General features: G+C 55.2%; 1 protein-coding gene across 2 annotated transcripts in view; it reads left to right on the top strand.

The window, feature by feature from the left end:
• Positions 1-12,439: 12,439 nt before the first annotated feature.
• The window catches only part of AGAP3 (ArfGAP with GTPase domain, ankyrin repeat and PH domain 3), a 101,067-nt gene continuing 96,256 nt past the window's right edge, over positions 12,440-17,250 (top strand). For both annotated transcript variants that reach the window (XM_053409718.1, XM_053409719.1), the window contains exon 1: positions 12,440-12,722. In XM_053409718.1, the coding sequence (XP_053265693.1) occupies positions 12,455-12,722 (268 nt within the window). In that variant the 5' untranslated portion in view covers positions 12,440-12,454. The remainder of the gene's footprint in view (positions 12,723-17,250) is intronic.

Here is a 17,250-nt window from a genome sequence, read left to right on the forward strand (position 1 = left end):
CCCGCCCTCCCAACTTCCGGCTTCCGGAGCGAGAGCGGCGCCCTCGCTCGTCGCGCAAGGCACGCCGGGGGCCGTAGTTGGGGCGCGCGGTGCCTTGTGGATCGTCGCAGGGGATTGTGGGCGCTGTAGTTTTCCCTTCCCGGAAGGGGAAGGGGAGGAAGCGGGATGTGGGCGGAGTCGGGAGGAAGAAAGGGAAGGCTGCTTCCTGCGGCGCAGAGTTGAACTGCGGAACTCCCTGCCACAGGAGGCCACCAACTGGATGTCTTCAAAAGAGGCTCAGGCCTCTGGAGGGAGGAGGAAGAGGATAGGAAAGGCTGTGCTCTGGCTCCACAATCGGAGGCAGAAATGCTTCCCAAGACCAGTTGCTGGAAAACGCAGGAGGGGAGAGCGGCTCTGTGTTCGAGTCCTGCTTGAGGTTTTCCCATTGGGACATCTGCTGGCCTCTGTGAGAACAAGATGCTGGACTAGAGGCGCATTGGCCTGAATGGCTTCTGCGCTGAATCATTCCTCCTTCGTGGGCAGCATCCCATGAAGCAGGCGGCCAGAAGGTTAAGAAGAGGCCAAAGGAAGTCCTCCTCTGTGCAGCACAGAGTTTGACAGTGGAACTCCCTGCCACAAGAGGGCTGCTTCTCAGCCTGACCTCCCACACAGGCTTGTCGTGAGGATTAAATAGGGAAAGGAGACTCCCCAGCAGAAAGGCCCTTCCGAATCCCGAGGGTGACGGTCGCTTGGGCTGCGCAGTAGCCAACTCTCCCCGATAGCCACGTGCAAGGCCAGGGACAGCCAGAAGGGGGCAGTAGCCAATGTCAGTTCAGCCCCTAGGCAGCTTTGAGAGGAACTGGGGGAAGGAGACCCTCAATTCTTCTCCTCTCAGCCCTGATGTCCACAGATCCATAAGAAGAGAAGGATCAGGCAGCTGGCCATCCAAAGCCCTTTCCTCCTCTCACCCTCTTTTAAAGCCATCTAGCACTCCTGAGGCAGAGAGTTCCACAGGTTAACTCTGTGCTGTGTGAAGGACCTTCTTTGATCTGCCCTGAATCTTCCAACATTCGGCTTCATTGTGTCCCCCCATCAGAGGATGAATTTAATGCCTCGAGGGATGGCATTGCGCAGGAGGAAAATGCCTCCCCCTCCGCACCCCAACCCCAAGAGCCAGTCAAACGGCGCCGGTGGCAGCACCAGGCAGGACAGCGCCTGAGCCTACAGCCTCTGCTAGATGACCCTCGTGGTCCCTCTGTGATTCAGTGTATTATTAGGGTTGCAGCTCAGCGACAGGCAGAAGGTTCCGGGTTCAGTTCCCAGCAGCACCTCCAGGCTGGGCTGGCAGAGACGACTCCTTGAAACCCTGGAGAGCCGCAGCTGCCAGTCAGTGTAGACAATATAGGGCTAGATGGTCTCAAGCAGCATGGTGTGCCTGAATGGCATCCGTCTGGCTAGGGAGACATTGGGAAAATGCACCTTTGAGGGCAAAGTCAAGCTGTTGGAAGGGAGGGAGTTGTCGCCGCGCCACATCTTGGTATGTGGAAGTCCCACAGGGCGCAATCCTTTCCCCAATGCTTTTTAGTATCTTAAGCGCCCCCTTGCTGATGACACCCAACTTATCTGTTGATGGATGGCCATCCTGACTCGGCCCCAGACACACTGACTAGATGCTTGGAAGCTGTGGCTGGATGGTTACGTGGGAGCCGGCTGAAGTTAAATCCTTCGAAGACAGAGGTCCTGTGGCTGGGTCGGGACGATATGGGGTTAGGGGGCAACTCCCCTCTCTTGCGGGGGCGCAATTAGTGCCAGCACCTTCTGTCAAGAGGTTGGGTGTAACATTCAACGCCTCCTTTTCCATGGAGGCGCAGGTTGCAGCCACAGTAAAGGTGGCATTTTTCCATCTCCGCCGTATTAAGCAGTTGGTCCCTTCCCTCTCTCGCCCTGATCTGGCCACTGTGATCCACGCAACGGTCACCTCCAGGCTTGATTATTGTAACTCGCTCTACGTGAGGCTGCCCTGAAGCTGACCCAGAAACTCCAGCAGGTGCAGAATGCTGCAACTCGCTGCAGGATCACATTCACCCAGTGCTTTCCCAGCTGCACTGGCTCCCGGTGGGGTACAGGATCAGGTTCAAGGTGCTGGTTTTGACCTTTAAAGCCCTATGTGGCCTAGGACCCTCGTACCTAGGAAACCGCCTCTTCTGGTCTGCCCCACAGAGGACCTTAAGGTCCACAAATAACAACACTTTGGAGGTCCCAGGTCGCAAGGAGGTTAGGCTGGCCTCAACCAGAGCCAGGGCTTTTTCGGACGTGGCCCCGACTTGGTGGAACGCTCTGTCCCAAGAGACTAGGGCCCTGCGGGACTTGACATCTTTCCGCAGGGCCTGCAAGACAGAGCTGTTCCACCAGGCTTTTGGCTTGGACTCAGTGTTTCTTATGTTTCCCTCCCCTTATGGTCTTGATTTATTGGCTATTTTAAAATGAGACTGCTTTTTAAATTGCATTTTAACCTGTATTTTAAATTGGTTCCCCCCCTTCTTTTTCCCCCTATTATGTTTTTACTGTGATTTTATTGCTGTTGGCCGCCCTGAGCCCGGCTCTGGCCAGGGAGGGCGGGGTATAAATAAAATTTATTATTATTACAGCACCTGCCATGGCTGCAGAGACTGATACAGGACAGACATGTTTTGTTGCAGCCGGGGCAGACGAAGGTGTCCGGTTGTGTTGCTGCAGATGCACCAGGGCCTTTCTCCTCCCAGCCATCCTTCCTTCTCTGGTCATTGCTATTCATGCAGGACCTCCCTGCCTGTCTCCAGGCACTGGGGTCATCTGAATGGGATTCCCACACGGCAGGACTGATGTTGCCAGCCTTTGTGTCACACTGGCAGACATCTTGGTAAGGCAGAGTTGCTCTGCCAGTTGGCCTGGTGCCCGAAGGCAGCACCCCATTGGGGATCCTGCCGTCCTCCATTCAACGGACACGACCAAGCCAAACGTCGCTGAGACAGGAGTGTGAACATGCTGGGATTGTTGCCTTGGGAGAGCACTTTTTCGTTTGGAATTCTGTCCTGTCGTGTGACGCCCCCAATCCTTCGGTTGCAGGGCATCATCGTCATTTTTAATTTGTATACCACAGTTCTATCTCACAATACTCAAGGCGGTTTACAAGCTGAAGAAACAAAAAATGTACATCTTATAACAATCTATCAATACAAAAATGTGATCATAAAACATAACTTTAAAATAGGCAGCCTCCATCAAAAAAGTAACATTCAACAATGATTAGAATAGTATAAAATAATAATATCAACATATAAAAGGTAAACAGAAATCCACTCAATAGTTACAATAATATCTAAACTATAATCCATAACACAATGGCAAGCCACAGTACATAAAACAATACAATACACATTGAGAAGCAGAGAGTGGGGCAAGGCAGGTGGGCGGAGGCCTTGCCTGACAGAGTCTCTCCCCTCATCAGTGCATGCGGAAGTCACTGAGGCGTCGCTCCTGCCAGTTGCGAGTTGACCACAGCTCAGTGCCACAAAGCAGCATGACCAACATGCAAGGATCCTGATACTGGACACCCCATTCTCCCAGACCCTTTGGAGAAGCCAACCATTGCCAGAGCTGCCTTGCCAACATGCTTGTCCAGCTCAGCATCAATGGAGACTTTTCTGGTTATAGGAGAACCCAGTGCGATGGCCTGGGACTCGGAACCAGAGGAGTCTCAGTCCGCACCGGATCCTTTGCCTCAGGTGGCAGCTGAACCAAGCCTGGGGCCTGATCCTGAAGAGTCCCAGTCTGCACAGGTTCCCCTGCAACAAGCACCAGCTGGACTGAGTCAGGGGCCTGAGCCTGCCCTGGCTCCAGATGCGGGGATGACCTCGTTGCCTCCGGCTGGGCCATCACTTACAGCTGCTCCACTACCAGTTGGGTCAGGGGCGGCTGAGGCGGCCTCTGGGTCTAGTAACCCACCGACATCTCCTGAGCTGCAGAGACTTGAGGTCTGAGAGAAGGAGAGACCTGAGTACTCGCAGGAGGAGTGCTGGCCTTCGGGCGAGACAGGGAGGTGAGTCGCTGGGGGATCAGGACCGGCCGCTACACCGACAAAGATAAAAGGCTGTCAGACCCCGCCCCAGGTTGTGGGAGCAACATTGCTGTATGCCAGATCCTGCCTGAGATCCTGTACCTGTCCTTGCCTGGTTTCCTGTCTGGTGTCCTGCCTTGGCCCTGTTGGATTGACTCCCAGCAGAACCTTCGGATTCTGGACCGGTCCTGGACCGCGTTTCACGGGTTACCCCTGTGCCCAGCACACCCAGTGTAACAGAATCTTCCACCACCTCAAGCGTGTGGCCCCCAGTGCTGATGCCTGGAGTGCTGGCGGTGTCCTGGCCCAGGATCTTGGTCCTTGTCAGGCCGGTGGTCAGGCCGAACTCCCCGCAGGCTTGGGCAAAGTGGTTGAGGGGTCTCCGCAGAGCTTTTTCAGAATGCACTGTCATGGCCACGTTATCTGCAAACATCTCTCACTTAAGGATCAGCCCCACTTTTGTCTCGGTGTGGAGATGTGCCAGGTTGAGCAGAACCCCAACGCAGACCCCCATTGCCAGACACCAACTTCGGTCTCCCAGGAAGGCAGAGGAGAGCAGCAGGAAAAAGAATATGCCAAAGGGGGTTGGGGCAAGAAGACCACAGCCCTGCTTAATTAATTATAATAATAATAATAATAATTAAATAAATAATATTTGTACCCCGTCCATCTGGATGGGTTGTCCCCTCCTCTCTGGGTGGTCTCAAACAGAATATTAAAAGCACAATAAAATAGCAGACATTAAAAACCTCCCTAAACAGGGCTGCGTTCAGATGTCTTCTGAAAGTCAGATAGTTGTTTATTTCCTGGACATTGGTGGGAGGGCGTTCCACAGGGAGGGCGCCACCACTGAGAAGTCCCTCTGCCTGGTTCCCTGTAACCTCACTTCTCGCAGGGAGGGAACTGCCAGAAGGCCCTCAGATCTGGACCTCAGGGTCAGGGCTGAACGATGGGGATGGAGACGCTCCTTCAGGTCTACTGGACCGAGGCCGTTTAGGGGTTTCCAGTTCAGCAACAACACTTTGAATTGTGCTCAGAAATGTACTGGGAGCCAATGTAGGCCTTTCAAGACCAGTGTTATGTGGTCTCGGCGGCCACTCCCAGTCACCAGTCAGGCTGCTGCATTCTGTGTTGTTGTTTTTACGTTTATTAAACATACATTACATGCAAAACATAAAACAAAGAAAGAAGAAAAAAACCCTAATCTTACATTGGATATTTCTAGACTTACAATAGTTTTTACAGTATACATAATCAAATTATCAAACATCTAGAATAAATGTGTATTGTATAAAAGAAATAGAGAGGAAAAAAGAAAAATACACAACAATAAAACAAAAAAAATTACAAGACTAAAAATACCTATCAAACCAAATACATTATTTAGTTAATTCAAACCAGTACCAGGGTATGTAGCTGCTGCATTCTGGACTAGTTGTAGTTTCCGGGTCACCTTCAAAGGTAGCCCCATGCAGAGCCCATTGCAGTAGTCCAAGCGGGAGACAACCAGAGCATGCACCACTCTGGCGAGACAGTCTGCTGACAGATAGGGTCTCATCCTGCATACCAGATGGAGCTGGTAAACAGCTGCCCTGGACACAGAATTGACCTGCACCTCCATGGACAGCTGTGAGTCCAAAATGACTCCCAGGCTGCGCACCTGGTCCTTCAGGGGCACAGTTACCCCATTCAGGACCAGGAAGTCCCCCACACCCGCCCACCCCCTGTCCCCCCAAAACAGTACTTCTGTCTTGTTAGGATTCAACCTCAATCTGCCGCCATCCATCTTCCAACTGCTTCATACCACTCTTTGTGGGGAAGGCGTCTGAGGATGAGCCATCACATGGGACTGTGCCACGCATATTCTTGTGGAAGGACACCGTTTCGTGAAGCTGAGGTGGACATCTTATCTGGTGGAGCCACGTGAAGAGACCTTTTTGGCTGAGGAGGTCAAAGGCCTCGATGTGCAAGGGGCGTCTCTGCTCTCAGCATTCCTCCAGCAGCTGGCGCACTGAGAACATCATGTCAACCATGGCTCAATGTTGTGCTCACAACATTGTGACTCGGAATAAACCCTGTGGGTGAGCGACCACAATCCGTTGAGAGCTACACAGACCAAGGCTTTCCCCCCAGTAGCAGAGGGATCCCATGGTAGCTCTTGCTGTCATGGTGGTCACCTTTGTCACAATGCTGGAGTTGCGCATGTCTTGTGGCACGGATCCTTGTTCCCAACACTGCGAGAAAAGGCTGTGGAAGAGTGTCAGGAGGGAGGAACTGAACCAGGCTTTCAGCACTTCTGGGGGGATTCCATCCTGCCCTGGGCCTTTTCCACATGCCTGAGAGTTGAGGGCATTCTTTAGTTGGTCAAGGGAGGGAGGGCCTGTTAGAATTCCAAGACAGGCAGAGTCTGGATTCTGTCAATTTCCTGTGGGTACACTTCTTGAGAGTGCTCTGCCCATCACTTCATTGGCTTGCTGCAGTCTGCGACCATCTCTCCAGACAAAGTTTTCCGTGGTGCATTTTTCCTGACTGTTGCCCAAAGGCTTTCTTCATGCCTTCGTACATTTTGCAAGCGTTGCCGCTGCCAGCAGTGAGCTGGAAGTTCTGACACAGCTTTAGCCAGTAGCCATTGGCACTGTGCTGGGCCCAGGGGTAACCCGTGAAACGTGGGCCAGGACCGGTCCAGAATCCGAAGGCTCCGCTGGGAGTCAGTCCAAAAGGGCCAAGGCAGGAAACCAGGCAAGGACAGGGGCAGGATCTGGCATACAGCAATGTTGCTCCCGCAACCTGGGGAGGGGTCTGACAGCCTTTTATCTTTGTCAGGGTAGCGGCCGGTTCTGATCCCCCGGCGACTCACCTCCCTGTCTCGCCTGAAGGTGAGCACTCCTCCTGCGAGTACTCAGGTCTCTCCTCCTCTCAGACCTCAGTCTCTGCAGCTCAGGAGACGTAGGTGGGTGACTAGACCCAGAGGCCGCCTCAGCCTCCCTTGACCCAACTGGTAGTGGAGCAGCTGGAAGTGATGGCCCAGCAAGAGGCAAGGAGGTCATCCCTGCATCTGGAGCCAGGGCAGGATCAGGCCCCTGACTCGGCCCAGCTGGTGTTTGCTGCAGGGGAACCTGTGCAGACTGGGACTCTTCAGGATCAGGCCCCAGGCTTGGTTCAGATGATGCCTGAGGCAAAGGATCCAGTGTAGACTGAGACTTCTCTGGTTCTGAGTCCGAGTCCCAGGCCATCACAGGCACATTGTTTGGCAATCCGCTGGACATCACTCCTTACCTTGTCTTCTCTCTCTACAAATTGCACCTCGGGGTTCACTCCTGAAGACTTTCTCACAAATGGAGGTTTACGATTAGAGTTTTCCTTCTCCTGGGTGGGCTACTTTCCCAGGTTGACGAGCCCCTCGTTTCTCTCCATGGCATGGGCAGAAAATGCCTTCTTGACTGCTGGTCCCACTGTGGGTCAGCTGTGATTTCTGAATTGCCGGGGCTGGACTACGTGCCCCTGGGGTCCCACTACAAGGCCGTGCTTCTGGGACTGCTGGGCTGGAGCGGAGGGGGTGTCATCAGTCCAGTCCTTATTTTCATTTGCTGGTTCATGAGGAGGCGGGACACGTCATGTTCTTTTTCCTTCCTGGGCTGCCATTGTGATCACTGTTTGGGGTTTCTCTGTTTTTGTTTTTTATATGCTGCATGGAATTTTAATATTTTATAGAATCATGGAAGGGATGCCCAAGGATCATCTAGTTCAGTCCCGCGCAATGCGGGAAGAATGGTCTATGTTGTGAACTACCCTGTGATCTTTGGAGGAAGGGTGCTATACATAATAATGGTGATAATAATAATTCTCTTTTATAGTGTTCTTCTGTGTATGTTGCTTGGAGACGGTTTTAGGTGACGAGAAACTAATAGGTTTAATAGATAAAAACATAAGGAGACCCTGCTGGCTCATCTAATCCATCAGCCTCTTCTCACAACCAGTTGCCCCCAATGGGAAACCTGCAAGCAAGACCCGAGGGCGGATTCCAGAAACTGGAATTCATGGAGGCAAAGCAGAACTCCCTTGGCTAAGAGCCAACAACAGCCCTTTCATCCATGCATTTGAAATAAGCAAACAGTACCTTCCGGGGGAGAGGATATGGACCTGGAGCCTTCCCCACATTTCCCCCACATATGAGTCTTCCTCACATTTTTCGAATTACCCGGGGGGGGGGCGGATTGGCGTTCCTGCCTGAGAAAGGCTTTCCATGGAGGCGCAGATTGCCACTGTGATCCAAGCGACGGTCACCTCCAGACTGTATTATTGTAAGTCACTCTACATGGGGCTGCCCTTGAGACTGACCCAGAAACTCCAGGGGGTGCAGAATGCCGCAGCGAGACTCCTTATGGGCACATTCACCCGGTGCTATACCAGCTGCACTGGTACGAGGGTCCTAGGCCATGAAGGGCTTTAAAGGTCAAAACCAGCACCTTAAATCTGACCCTGTATTCCACCAGGAGCCAGTGCAGCTGGAAAAGCACTGGGTGAATGTGCTCCCATGGCAGAGGGATTAAAAGAGGATTGGAGAAATTCATGGAGGAGGAAGAGAGGCAGTCGATGGCTCCTGGCCAGGATGCTGTGCTCTGCATCCACAGTCAGAGGCAGCAATGCTTTTGAAGACCACCATCCCCTCCATCATTTCTCCAATGAAAATAGGGACGTCCTAAGGAAAAGCAGAACATTTCAGGATGAAAACAGAAACTGTGATGGCTTCTGTACATCTGGGACTGTCCCTGGAATATGGGGGCACTTGGAGGGTCTGCATTCGCTGGAAACGGCAGGAGGGGAGAGTTGCTCTTGTGCCCAGATCCCGCTTACTGGTTTCCCAATGAGGGCATCTGTTCAGCCACTATGAGAACAGGATCCTGGGTCAGTTGGGCACCCTTTGGCCTGACCCAGCGAGGGGAGCTCTTTCCTCCTGGGCAGCCCGAGGAATGCAAAAAAGCTGCAGTCCAGCCTTGGTGTGAGGGCTGTGTGCGTGCGTCTGTCTGTCTGTCTGTCTGTCTGTCTGTCTGTCGCCAGCTGTGGGAGGTTTCCCTGCCTGTCTCCTGCTGCCCTCTGGATGAGTCACTCGGGCTCTGCTACCCAAACCTCCTATTAGGGCCTGGGGGTAATTAGCACCCAGCTGATCTGGCAGCTGGTGCCAATTAACTGCAGGATGTGTGTGCAGGCACTTGGAGGGGGTGCTGCTCTGGGCCTGAAGAAGATGCCAGCGATGGGGTGGGGGCTGGGTCTGCAGGCCTCCGCTGACCCCCAGTTAGCTGATCTCCCGGAAGGCACAGGGCTGCTGGTCAAAACTGGGCTTCTCTGGGGAGGCATGTTGAGTGAGCACATCTCCTTCCTGGGCAGAGTAATCCCATGCAGCAATTAGGCGGGGGGGGGGGAGGGATAAATGCCAAGACTCCTCCTGCAGAGCAGGCTCTGCGTGGGTCCAGGAGTGGGGGGGGAGGAAGCACACACAGATGCCCAGAATGGTGTGAAAAGGACAACCATGCCTTGAGCATCTCTGGACAGCCCATCTGGGATTGGGCTGGGGGCAACACCCCCAGCCGAAGGGAGCAGGGAACTCTGGACCCGTACAGACAAGGGGCTGTATCCTGCAATGTGCACTCTCAAGGTTGGAAGATTCAGGACAGGGGTGGGCAAACTAAGGTCCGCGGGCCAGATCCGGCCCAATCGCCTTCTAAATCCGGACCGTCCTGTTTTTACATGAGTAGAATGTGTGCTTTTATTTAAAATGCATCTCTGGGTTATTTGTGGGGCATAGGAATTCGTTCATTTTGTTCCCCAAAATATAGTCCGGCCCCCCACAAGGTCTGAGGGACAGTGGACCAGCCCCCTGCTGATAAAGTTTGCTGATCCCTGATTCAGGACATAGAATCATAGAGCTGGAAGGAACCCCAAGTTCTACACTTGGACAGGAAGAGCCAGCTGCAGAAATATAGGATGGGGGACACGTGGCCTGACAGCAGGACATGGGGAAAAGGATCAGGGGTCTTAGTGGACCACAAGCTGAACATGAGCCCACCGTGTGATGCAGCAGCAAAAAAAGCTGATGCTATTCTAGGCTGCATCGACAGATATCTAGGGTCCAGATCAAGGGAGGTCATGGTTCTGCTCTCTTCTGTCTTGGTCAAGCCACACCTAGAATACTGTGTCCAGTTCTGGGAGCCACAATTTAAGAAGGATGTTGACAAGCTGGAATGTGGGCAGAGGAGGGCAGCCAAGATGATGGAGGGGCTGGAAACTAAGCCTGATGAGGAGTGGTTGAAGGAGCTGAGGGTATTTAGCCTGGAAAAGAGGAGACTGAGAGGAGATATGAGAGCCATCTCCCAATATGGAGGAGGGAGCGTGCTTGTTTTCTCTTGTTCTGGAGAGCAGGATCTGGACCTATGCATTCAAGTTGCAAGAAAGGAGATTCTGACTAAACATCAGGAAGAACTTCCTGAAGCTGTTTGATGGTTCAATGTTCTATCTGGGAAGGTTTTGGACCCTTCTTCTCTGGGTTTTTTCAACAGAGGTTGAATGGTCATCTGCCAATGATTCTTCAGCTGTGATTCCTGCATTGCAGGGGGCTGGACTAGAAGACACTGGGGGTCCCTTCCAAGGCTACAGTTCTGTGATGTAACCAGGGCAACTTTTCTGGGGAAAGAGGGGCCGGAACTCACCATGAACGCCTTCCTTGTTCTCTTATAATGGCAGTGGTGCCCACCTGAGGGGTCAGAACTGAGTTCTGGTGAGTTCTAGCTGGGAAAAAAGCCCTGGATGTAACTAAAGATAAGGAAGCAATGAGTGATTAAAAAAAACATATTTAGAGAGTTTAGAGAGAAGATGGACTGGATTTTCAAGTAATGATCCTCTTTGTTTTAAACTGTGTTTTGTTGGTTGTTGTTTAAAAAAACCTATGAATCTGCCATTCCCGTCTTGCTTTGCTGGCCTGATTTATGCTGTTCTGTTAGTTTTTAATATTTTAGATACTGGTGTTTGATACTTAAAATTTGTTTTATATTTGTTGCTAATATTTTAGATCTTGATGTTTCCTACTCCAAAAATGCTTTAGACGTGTTGTGAGAAGCCTTGAGAAAACTGTGTTTTGAAAGGCAGAAGTCTCTGAAATAAATGAAATGGACTCTCCGCTCTCTGGGTTGGGCTGAGGGCAGAGACTGACCCATTCCAGGCCCCCTTCTTGGTCAAGGAGCTCTCTCAGTCTCTGGCTCTTGCCATCTTTCTTTGAATTTGTTGTGAAGCCTCCTCCCCCCTGGGCCTGCACCCTCAGCGGGAGCCCACCCCTCGCTACGCCCCTGGCCTTGGAGGCGGCGTGGGTCACCCCCCAACTGCAGCCGCTGCCCCCTCCCCTGTTGGAGGCATCAAACTGGGCAGGCGGAAGGGAGGAAGGGCTTCTCAGCACAGAGTTCAAGTGACGGGCTTCCAAAGGACGCTTTGGCCAAGCTGTGGGGGTGGAGAAGGCCATCTTGGAGGCACAGGAGCCATCTCCTAGGGGGCGAGATCCCTTCACCCCCCAATAAAATATCTGAGGGGGCTGAGCCCCCCAAAGTTGATGGGCATTGCCATTAAAATGGTGTGCACGTGCCACATCTTGTGATTGGTTATGCAGGGCGCCCCCACCATATTTTATTCAGCGAAGCCTAGGAGCCACGTTGTCTCGGCTCCCCCTTCGGGAGGGCTGCTTCCCGGGAGGCCCCGCGGGAAAAGGCTGCTGGACCGGGGCTGATCCACCCAGCGGGCTCCTCGCCCCGACGGCCTGCACGTTGCCAGCCGCGCTCCTGCCGCCCCGGGACCCCCGCCCGGCCCCCTCCGAGGGTCCCCGCAAGGCGGGCGAGGGCCACGCGCGGCTCCCCCCGACGGCGCGGCCGCGCGCCTTACATAAGCGCTGGCCGGGCTTGCGCAGGCGGCTCCTTCCCTCGCCGCCGGCCCCGCATCTCTGCATCCCTCCTCCCCTCGGCCGCTCTCCTCCTTCCTGCCTTCCTCCTTCCCTCCTTCCTTCCCTCCGTCCGGGGGCGGTGCCAGCCCGGCGCTGACGCGGGAGGAGGAGCGGGGGCGGCTGCGTGACGCGGGGCCGCCGCCGCCGCCGCCGCTTCTGCCGCTGCTGCTTGTGCTGCTGGCGGGGCCGCCGGCCGGAGAGGAGGAGGAGGAGGAGGAGGACCAGCCGCCGCCGAGCAGCGCCGGGAGCCGCCATGCAGCGCCGGGAGCCCGCAGCCCCGGACGCCGCCCCGCGCCGCTGAGCCGCCCCGCCGCCCCGTCGAGCCTCGCCCGCCGCCCCCTCGCCGTTGTCCTCCTGCTCCCCGTCTTCTTCGTCGTCCTCCTGCTCCTCCCGCGCCGGCCATGAACTTCCAGGGCGGGCCGGGCGGGCAGGGCGGCGGGCCGGGCTCGCAGCAGAGCCTGGCGGCGCCGGGGGGCCCGTCGGGCCCGTCGGGCGCGGGCGGCGCGCCCTCGCCGCAGTTCGGCCTCTCCAACTCGGCGGCCATCCGCGCCGAGATCGGGCGCTTCGAGTCGGTGCACCCCAACATCTACGCCATCTACGACCTGGTCGAGCGCGTCGACGACCTGGCGCTGCAGAGCCAGATCCGCGAGCACGTCATCTCCATCGAGGGTGAGACCCCCGGCCGGGGGGGCAGGGCAGGGAGGGGGCGGGCCGGGGGCGCCGGGGCTCCTGCGGCGGAGGAGGGGCGGCGGCCTCGGCGCCGGGGGGGAGGTCGAGGGATGGGGCGGGGGCTCTCAGGCGCCGCGCGGCCTCGGGGATGCTCTGGGAAGGATGCGGCCGAAGGGGCTGTGCGGCGCCTGCCTTGCCAGAGGAGCCGCCTCCGCCTCCTCCGCCCCGGGGGGGGGGGCTGTTATGTGTGCATCTCTCTCTCCTGCAGCAGAAAATGGAGCTCCCGATGGGGGGGGGGAGGTTTTATTGGCTCTGCAGAGAGGCTGTGATTAATCCCTTGCCAAATGTCACTCCTTTCTTTCCTCCTTTCCTTCCTTCCTTCCTTCCTTCCGTTCTCTCCTCTTGCATCCCCCCCCCCACCGCACCACGTGCTTTGGCACTTGGCAGAGTTTGTTGGCACTTTGCAAGGGACCCTGGTTTTGGGTGCGGGGAGGGGGAGAAAGGAGACCCTCTTGGCCTCCTCGCACAAAGCCAGCCTCTCTTGCGCCAGGTTCCCTGGGTGGCGCTGTGCCCCCTCCACACCCCATGCCTGTGGCTGCCCTTGGCTGTGCCCTTCCTGGCCAGAGAGGGGACTGGCAATGTTGATGCTGCCAGATGCGCCCCAAAGGGATGGAGGGTTGTTGGCCAGCTGGGGGTCTGGAGAACCTCCAGGGTTGGGCAGTGGAGCCTGGCGTGCAAAGCAGCTCATTCTGAACCCCAGGAAGGCCCCCCCAAAACAGGTGGGCAGCCCCCAAATCACCCACCTTCCAGCCAGGGGTCCTGGGCTTGGGAGCTTGACTGGGCACTGTTGTTACAGGCAAGGACCCTTGGCAGTTTGTGAGGAGGGCCCCAAACCCCTCCAAGGAACCAAAGGCTGCCCCCCTCTCCTTCTCCTGCCTGGTAAACTCTGCGGTGAACCTGGCTTCAGTTATAGAAACGCTCTCTGCACGAGCTCAGAGGCACTCTTTTCATGCCGGTGCTCTGAGGCCCAGCGGGTGCTCTCTGGAAGGGTCCTGGGGCTGGAGTGGCCAGGCCAGAGAGCCCTTCTGCCTTTGGCTGGGGTCAGGGTGTGAAAGCATCCCTCTGGGGCGGACCCTGGCGATGGGGGGCTCAGTGCCATGGAGACGGTGGTGGCGATGGCAGCACCCTCCATTTCCCTTGGTTTCTGCTGGTGGCTCCGTCTCTCTGCGCAGGAGGCCCTTCTGCGTGGCACTGCCTGCGCCCATTGCTGTTGTTCTGCGTGGCCAGGGAGCTCTGGGGGCAGAGCTCTTGGGGGAGCCATGCCAGCTGTTCTGCCTGCACCCTATTTCTCTCTCCTTTGCTAAGAAGGGCAGCCTGGGGGAGTGGAAGTTGTCAGGCAGGGAAGGCGGGTGGCACTTTCTGCGCCCGACCTGGGCGTGGAACTGCTCCGAAAGCCTTGCCCTGAGGCAGCGCAGCACCTGCGCTCCACTGGCAGGTTGGCAAACCTGTAGCGCCACCTCCCCACCTGTGCTGCTTGGCAGGAGCTCTCGGGGAGCCTCAAAGGAAGGAAACGATTCCGGGTGAGAGATTGGCGTGGGACAAAGGGGGGGTGGGGTGAGAGAGAGGATGGTTTCTGGGAAGGGCCACCTGCATCTGGGGGAGCTTGGGGTGTACTTGGGGGGACCCCTGTGAAGAAAAGGGCAGAGTCTGGACTGTTCCTGAGCATCCCTGGGTGGAAGAAGAAGGAAAGAGACATGCAGAAGCTGGCAGGATGAGAGGGAGGGAGGTTGCTGCTGCAGGGAATGGAAGCCACACAGGGAGGTGGAATTTGAGCTTCTGCTTATGATCCATCAGGGCAGGGGGATTTCTGCCTCCTGCTACTATTTGGGAGCTGGTAAAAAGGTAAAGGTGCCCCTGACCATTAGGTCCACTCACGGAGGACCCTGGGGTTGCGCACTCATCTCACTTTCCTGGCCAAGGGAGCCAGCGTTTGTCCACAGGCAGTTTTTCTGGGTCCTGTGGCCAGCAGGACTGAGCCACTTCTGGCGAACCAGAGCAGCGCTGGGAGCTGGTAGGAGCCTCAAAAGTATGCCCACTCTGCTGCCAGGGGCAGGATGGGGCCTTGGCGGCAGCAGGAGAAACCAGGAAGAGGTGCCTTCTGTCTGTCTGTGGCCTGGCATTCATTGCTTGGTAGGAAGGGAGAAGCCTTGCAAGGCCCCCCCCCCCGAAAGGAGACACCTGGGACTGAGGGGGCATCGCTGGTTTCGGAGGCGGGGATCTTGTCAAGAGCTGGAAATGCCAGGTCAACCCACAGGTGCCAGCCTTATGCCAAGGACTCATCCAGCTCTGGCCTTCAATGCTGGAAGTCCAGGGGTGAGGGTGGCATTGAACCCCACACGCATCCTGTATCCTTCTGTGGGTGTCCTTTTCCCTTCCAGACTCTCTACGTGGCATCCAGGTGCAGCCAAGGGAACTCCTCAAAGGCAGCCTCCTTGGCTGCACCTGGGTCTGTGTTCGAAATCCGCCAGGCGCATTTTGCACCTGGCTCCTGGCCACTTGCAACCAAGTGAAGATGCCTGAGTTCCAGGAGGGTGCCTGACGTCTCCACCACCTGGAGGTGCGTGCCTGCGCCTTGGATCCTTGGATCCTGACTGTTTTCACACACTAGCAACACGTCCTGTGGAATTCTATCCGTTCTATTTTATCTGCACAATCAGAATGAATTTCAGGAACCGAAATGCTTTTGCCGTGCAGCCTGAGCAGGAGAAGAGACCAATGTTCAAGTGAATTGTTGTGGCTTATCTTTGCTTCCCCCACCCCCCAGCCTCGTTCACACTCGCGAAGAATATCCCTGTGTTATGAATGATCTTTCTCAACCTTAAGAAAAAGAGGTCAGTATAGGCCAATATATAGGTGGATTGTCCCTGGATCAAGGGACTTTCCTTCTTTAAGTTCTCAAAGCTCTTCACCCATCTCAGCCTTGTCATATGAACTGGCTGGATGTTCAGTCACACTCAATCCCTCATTTGGAAAATGACTTTAGAGAGCAATCTTGCCCCAAAATGGCAAGTAGACATTCCGCTTTGCTGACTGTAACCTTGCTTCTCAGGTGCCATTGGGCGCCTAGCTGATATATTTGATTTTCTAAGACTGGTCTGGCCATGTTTAGATTGCTGTGGCCCAGATTTGGGGGGCACCTCAGCAGCTGGCTGGTCTAGTCCCTGGTGGCCCCGTTGGGGAGGCTGGGTGCTGAAGCCGGTGACTTGCCTGACCCACGTGGTCCTCAGCCTTTAGGAATTGCCTTCCTTTGGCCTTGCCACTCGCTGGACGCCGGCTGGGTGCCCCCAGTACCGGAAAAGCCCTGGCGTTGCTACCTGGGCCATACCTGTTCACCAGGTGTGTGCCAGCGGTGATCAGGCCAGGAGGACCTGGAGGAGCCCTGCAGGTGGGCCAGATCAAATTCCTCAAGTTCCCTACACGTTGCTTGAAAGGAGACTTTCTCTTGCCAGTTCTGGATCTCCCTCTCCTTGGCGGCTCACGAAGCTGCATTGCGAGACAGGAAGAAAAACTTTGCACTGTGCCTAATTCTATAGACATCCGTCTTGTCGCTTCTTGTTCACCTTTTTTTGCAAACGGAAAATCCCCCCAATGCTGCAACTTTTCCCCAGAGGGGAGTTTCTGCATCCCCTTCTCCATCATTTTCGGAACCTTCTCCAGCTGTGCGATATCCTCTTGGAGGAGAGGCAAACAGAACGGGGCGCAGGCCTCCCAAATCACATTATAGATGGCATGATGGCAGTTTTATTTCCGCTTCCTTTCCCAATGATCTCTAGCGTGGGGGATTTGGTGCTTCCGGTTTCACCTCACTGTTCACCCGACTCCAGACAAGTCAAAAAGCTCATGGCCTAATCCTGCTCTTTCTGAGGGTGCTTTCCACATCCCTCTGTGGGGAGCAGCCCCATTTGTCTCTGCTCCCCACTTCCAGTTCTCTAGCCAGCTTCTGCTTCAAAAAGAGGAGGACCTCTCCTCTCGCCCCACGACCATCCAGCTTCCTCTGGAGTCTTCAGCCAAGATCTCCATTAACTGGGGGCCATTCCGATAGGTCAGCATCAACGTCTAGCTCCCAATAACTGGCTTGCCTTTCTTTCGTTTATCCTGGGTTCTTCCTGCATTGCAGGGGTTGGACTAGATGCCCTTGGGGTCCTTTCCGATTCTGCGGTTCTCTGATTCTTGTTAGGACTTGTTGAGGTGACTGTGTTGCTTTCAGGCCCTGTCAGCATCAGGAGGAGAGGGCCTCAGTGTCCTTGTGGCCTCACATTTCCCCTAAGAGCTTCTTCTCTGGGAAAGAGACACCATAATGGAAAGTGAGTTTCTTCGCCTGATGTTTCCAACATAAAGGATGATACTTTCTGGTCTTCTTGTGGCGCCTCTTAGGAGTCCTATTTTGCTTAGTCATTAACTGGATACAGTTTCCCCTTCAGTTGATACAAAACGAGACATTCTTGCTTTTAGTCCACCTCTGTTCCTA

The sequence above is a fragment of the Podarcis raffonei genome, chromosome 12 (genome assembly GCF_027172205.1).
Source record: "Podarcis raffonei isolate rPodRaf1 chromosome 12, rPodRaf1.pri, whole genome shotgun sequence".
Classification (NCBI taxonomy): Eukaryota; Metazoa; Chordata; class Lepidosauria; order Squamata; family Lacertidae; genus Podarcis; species Podarcis raffonei.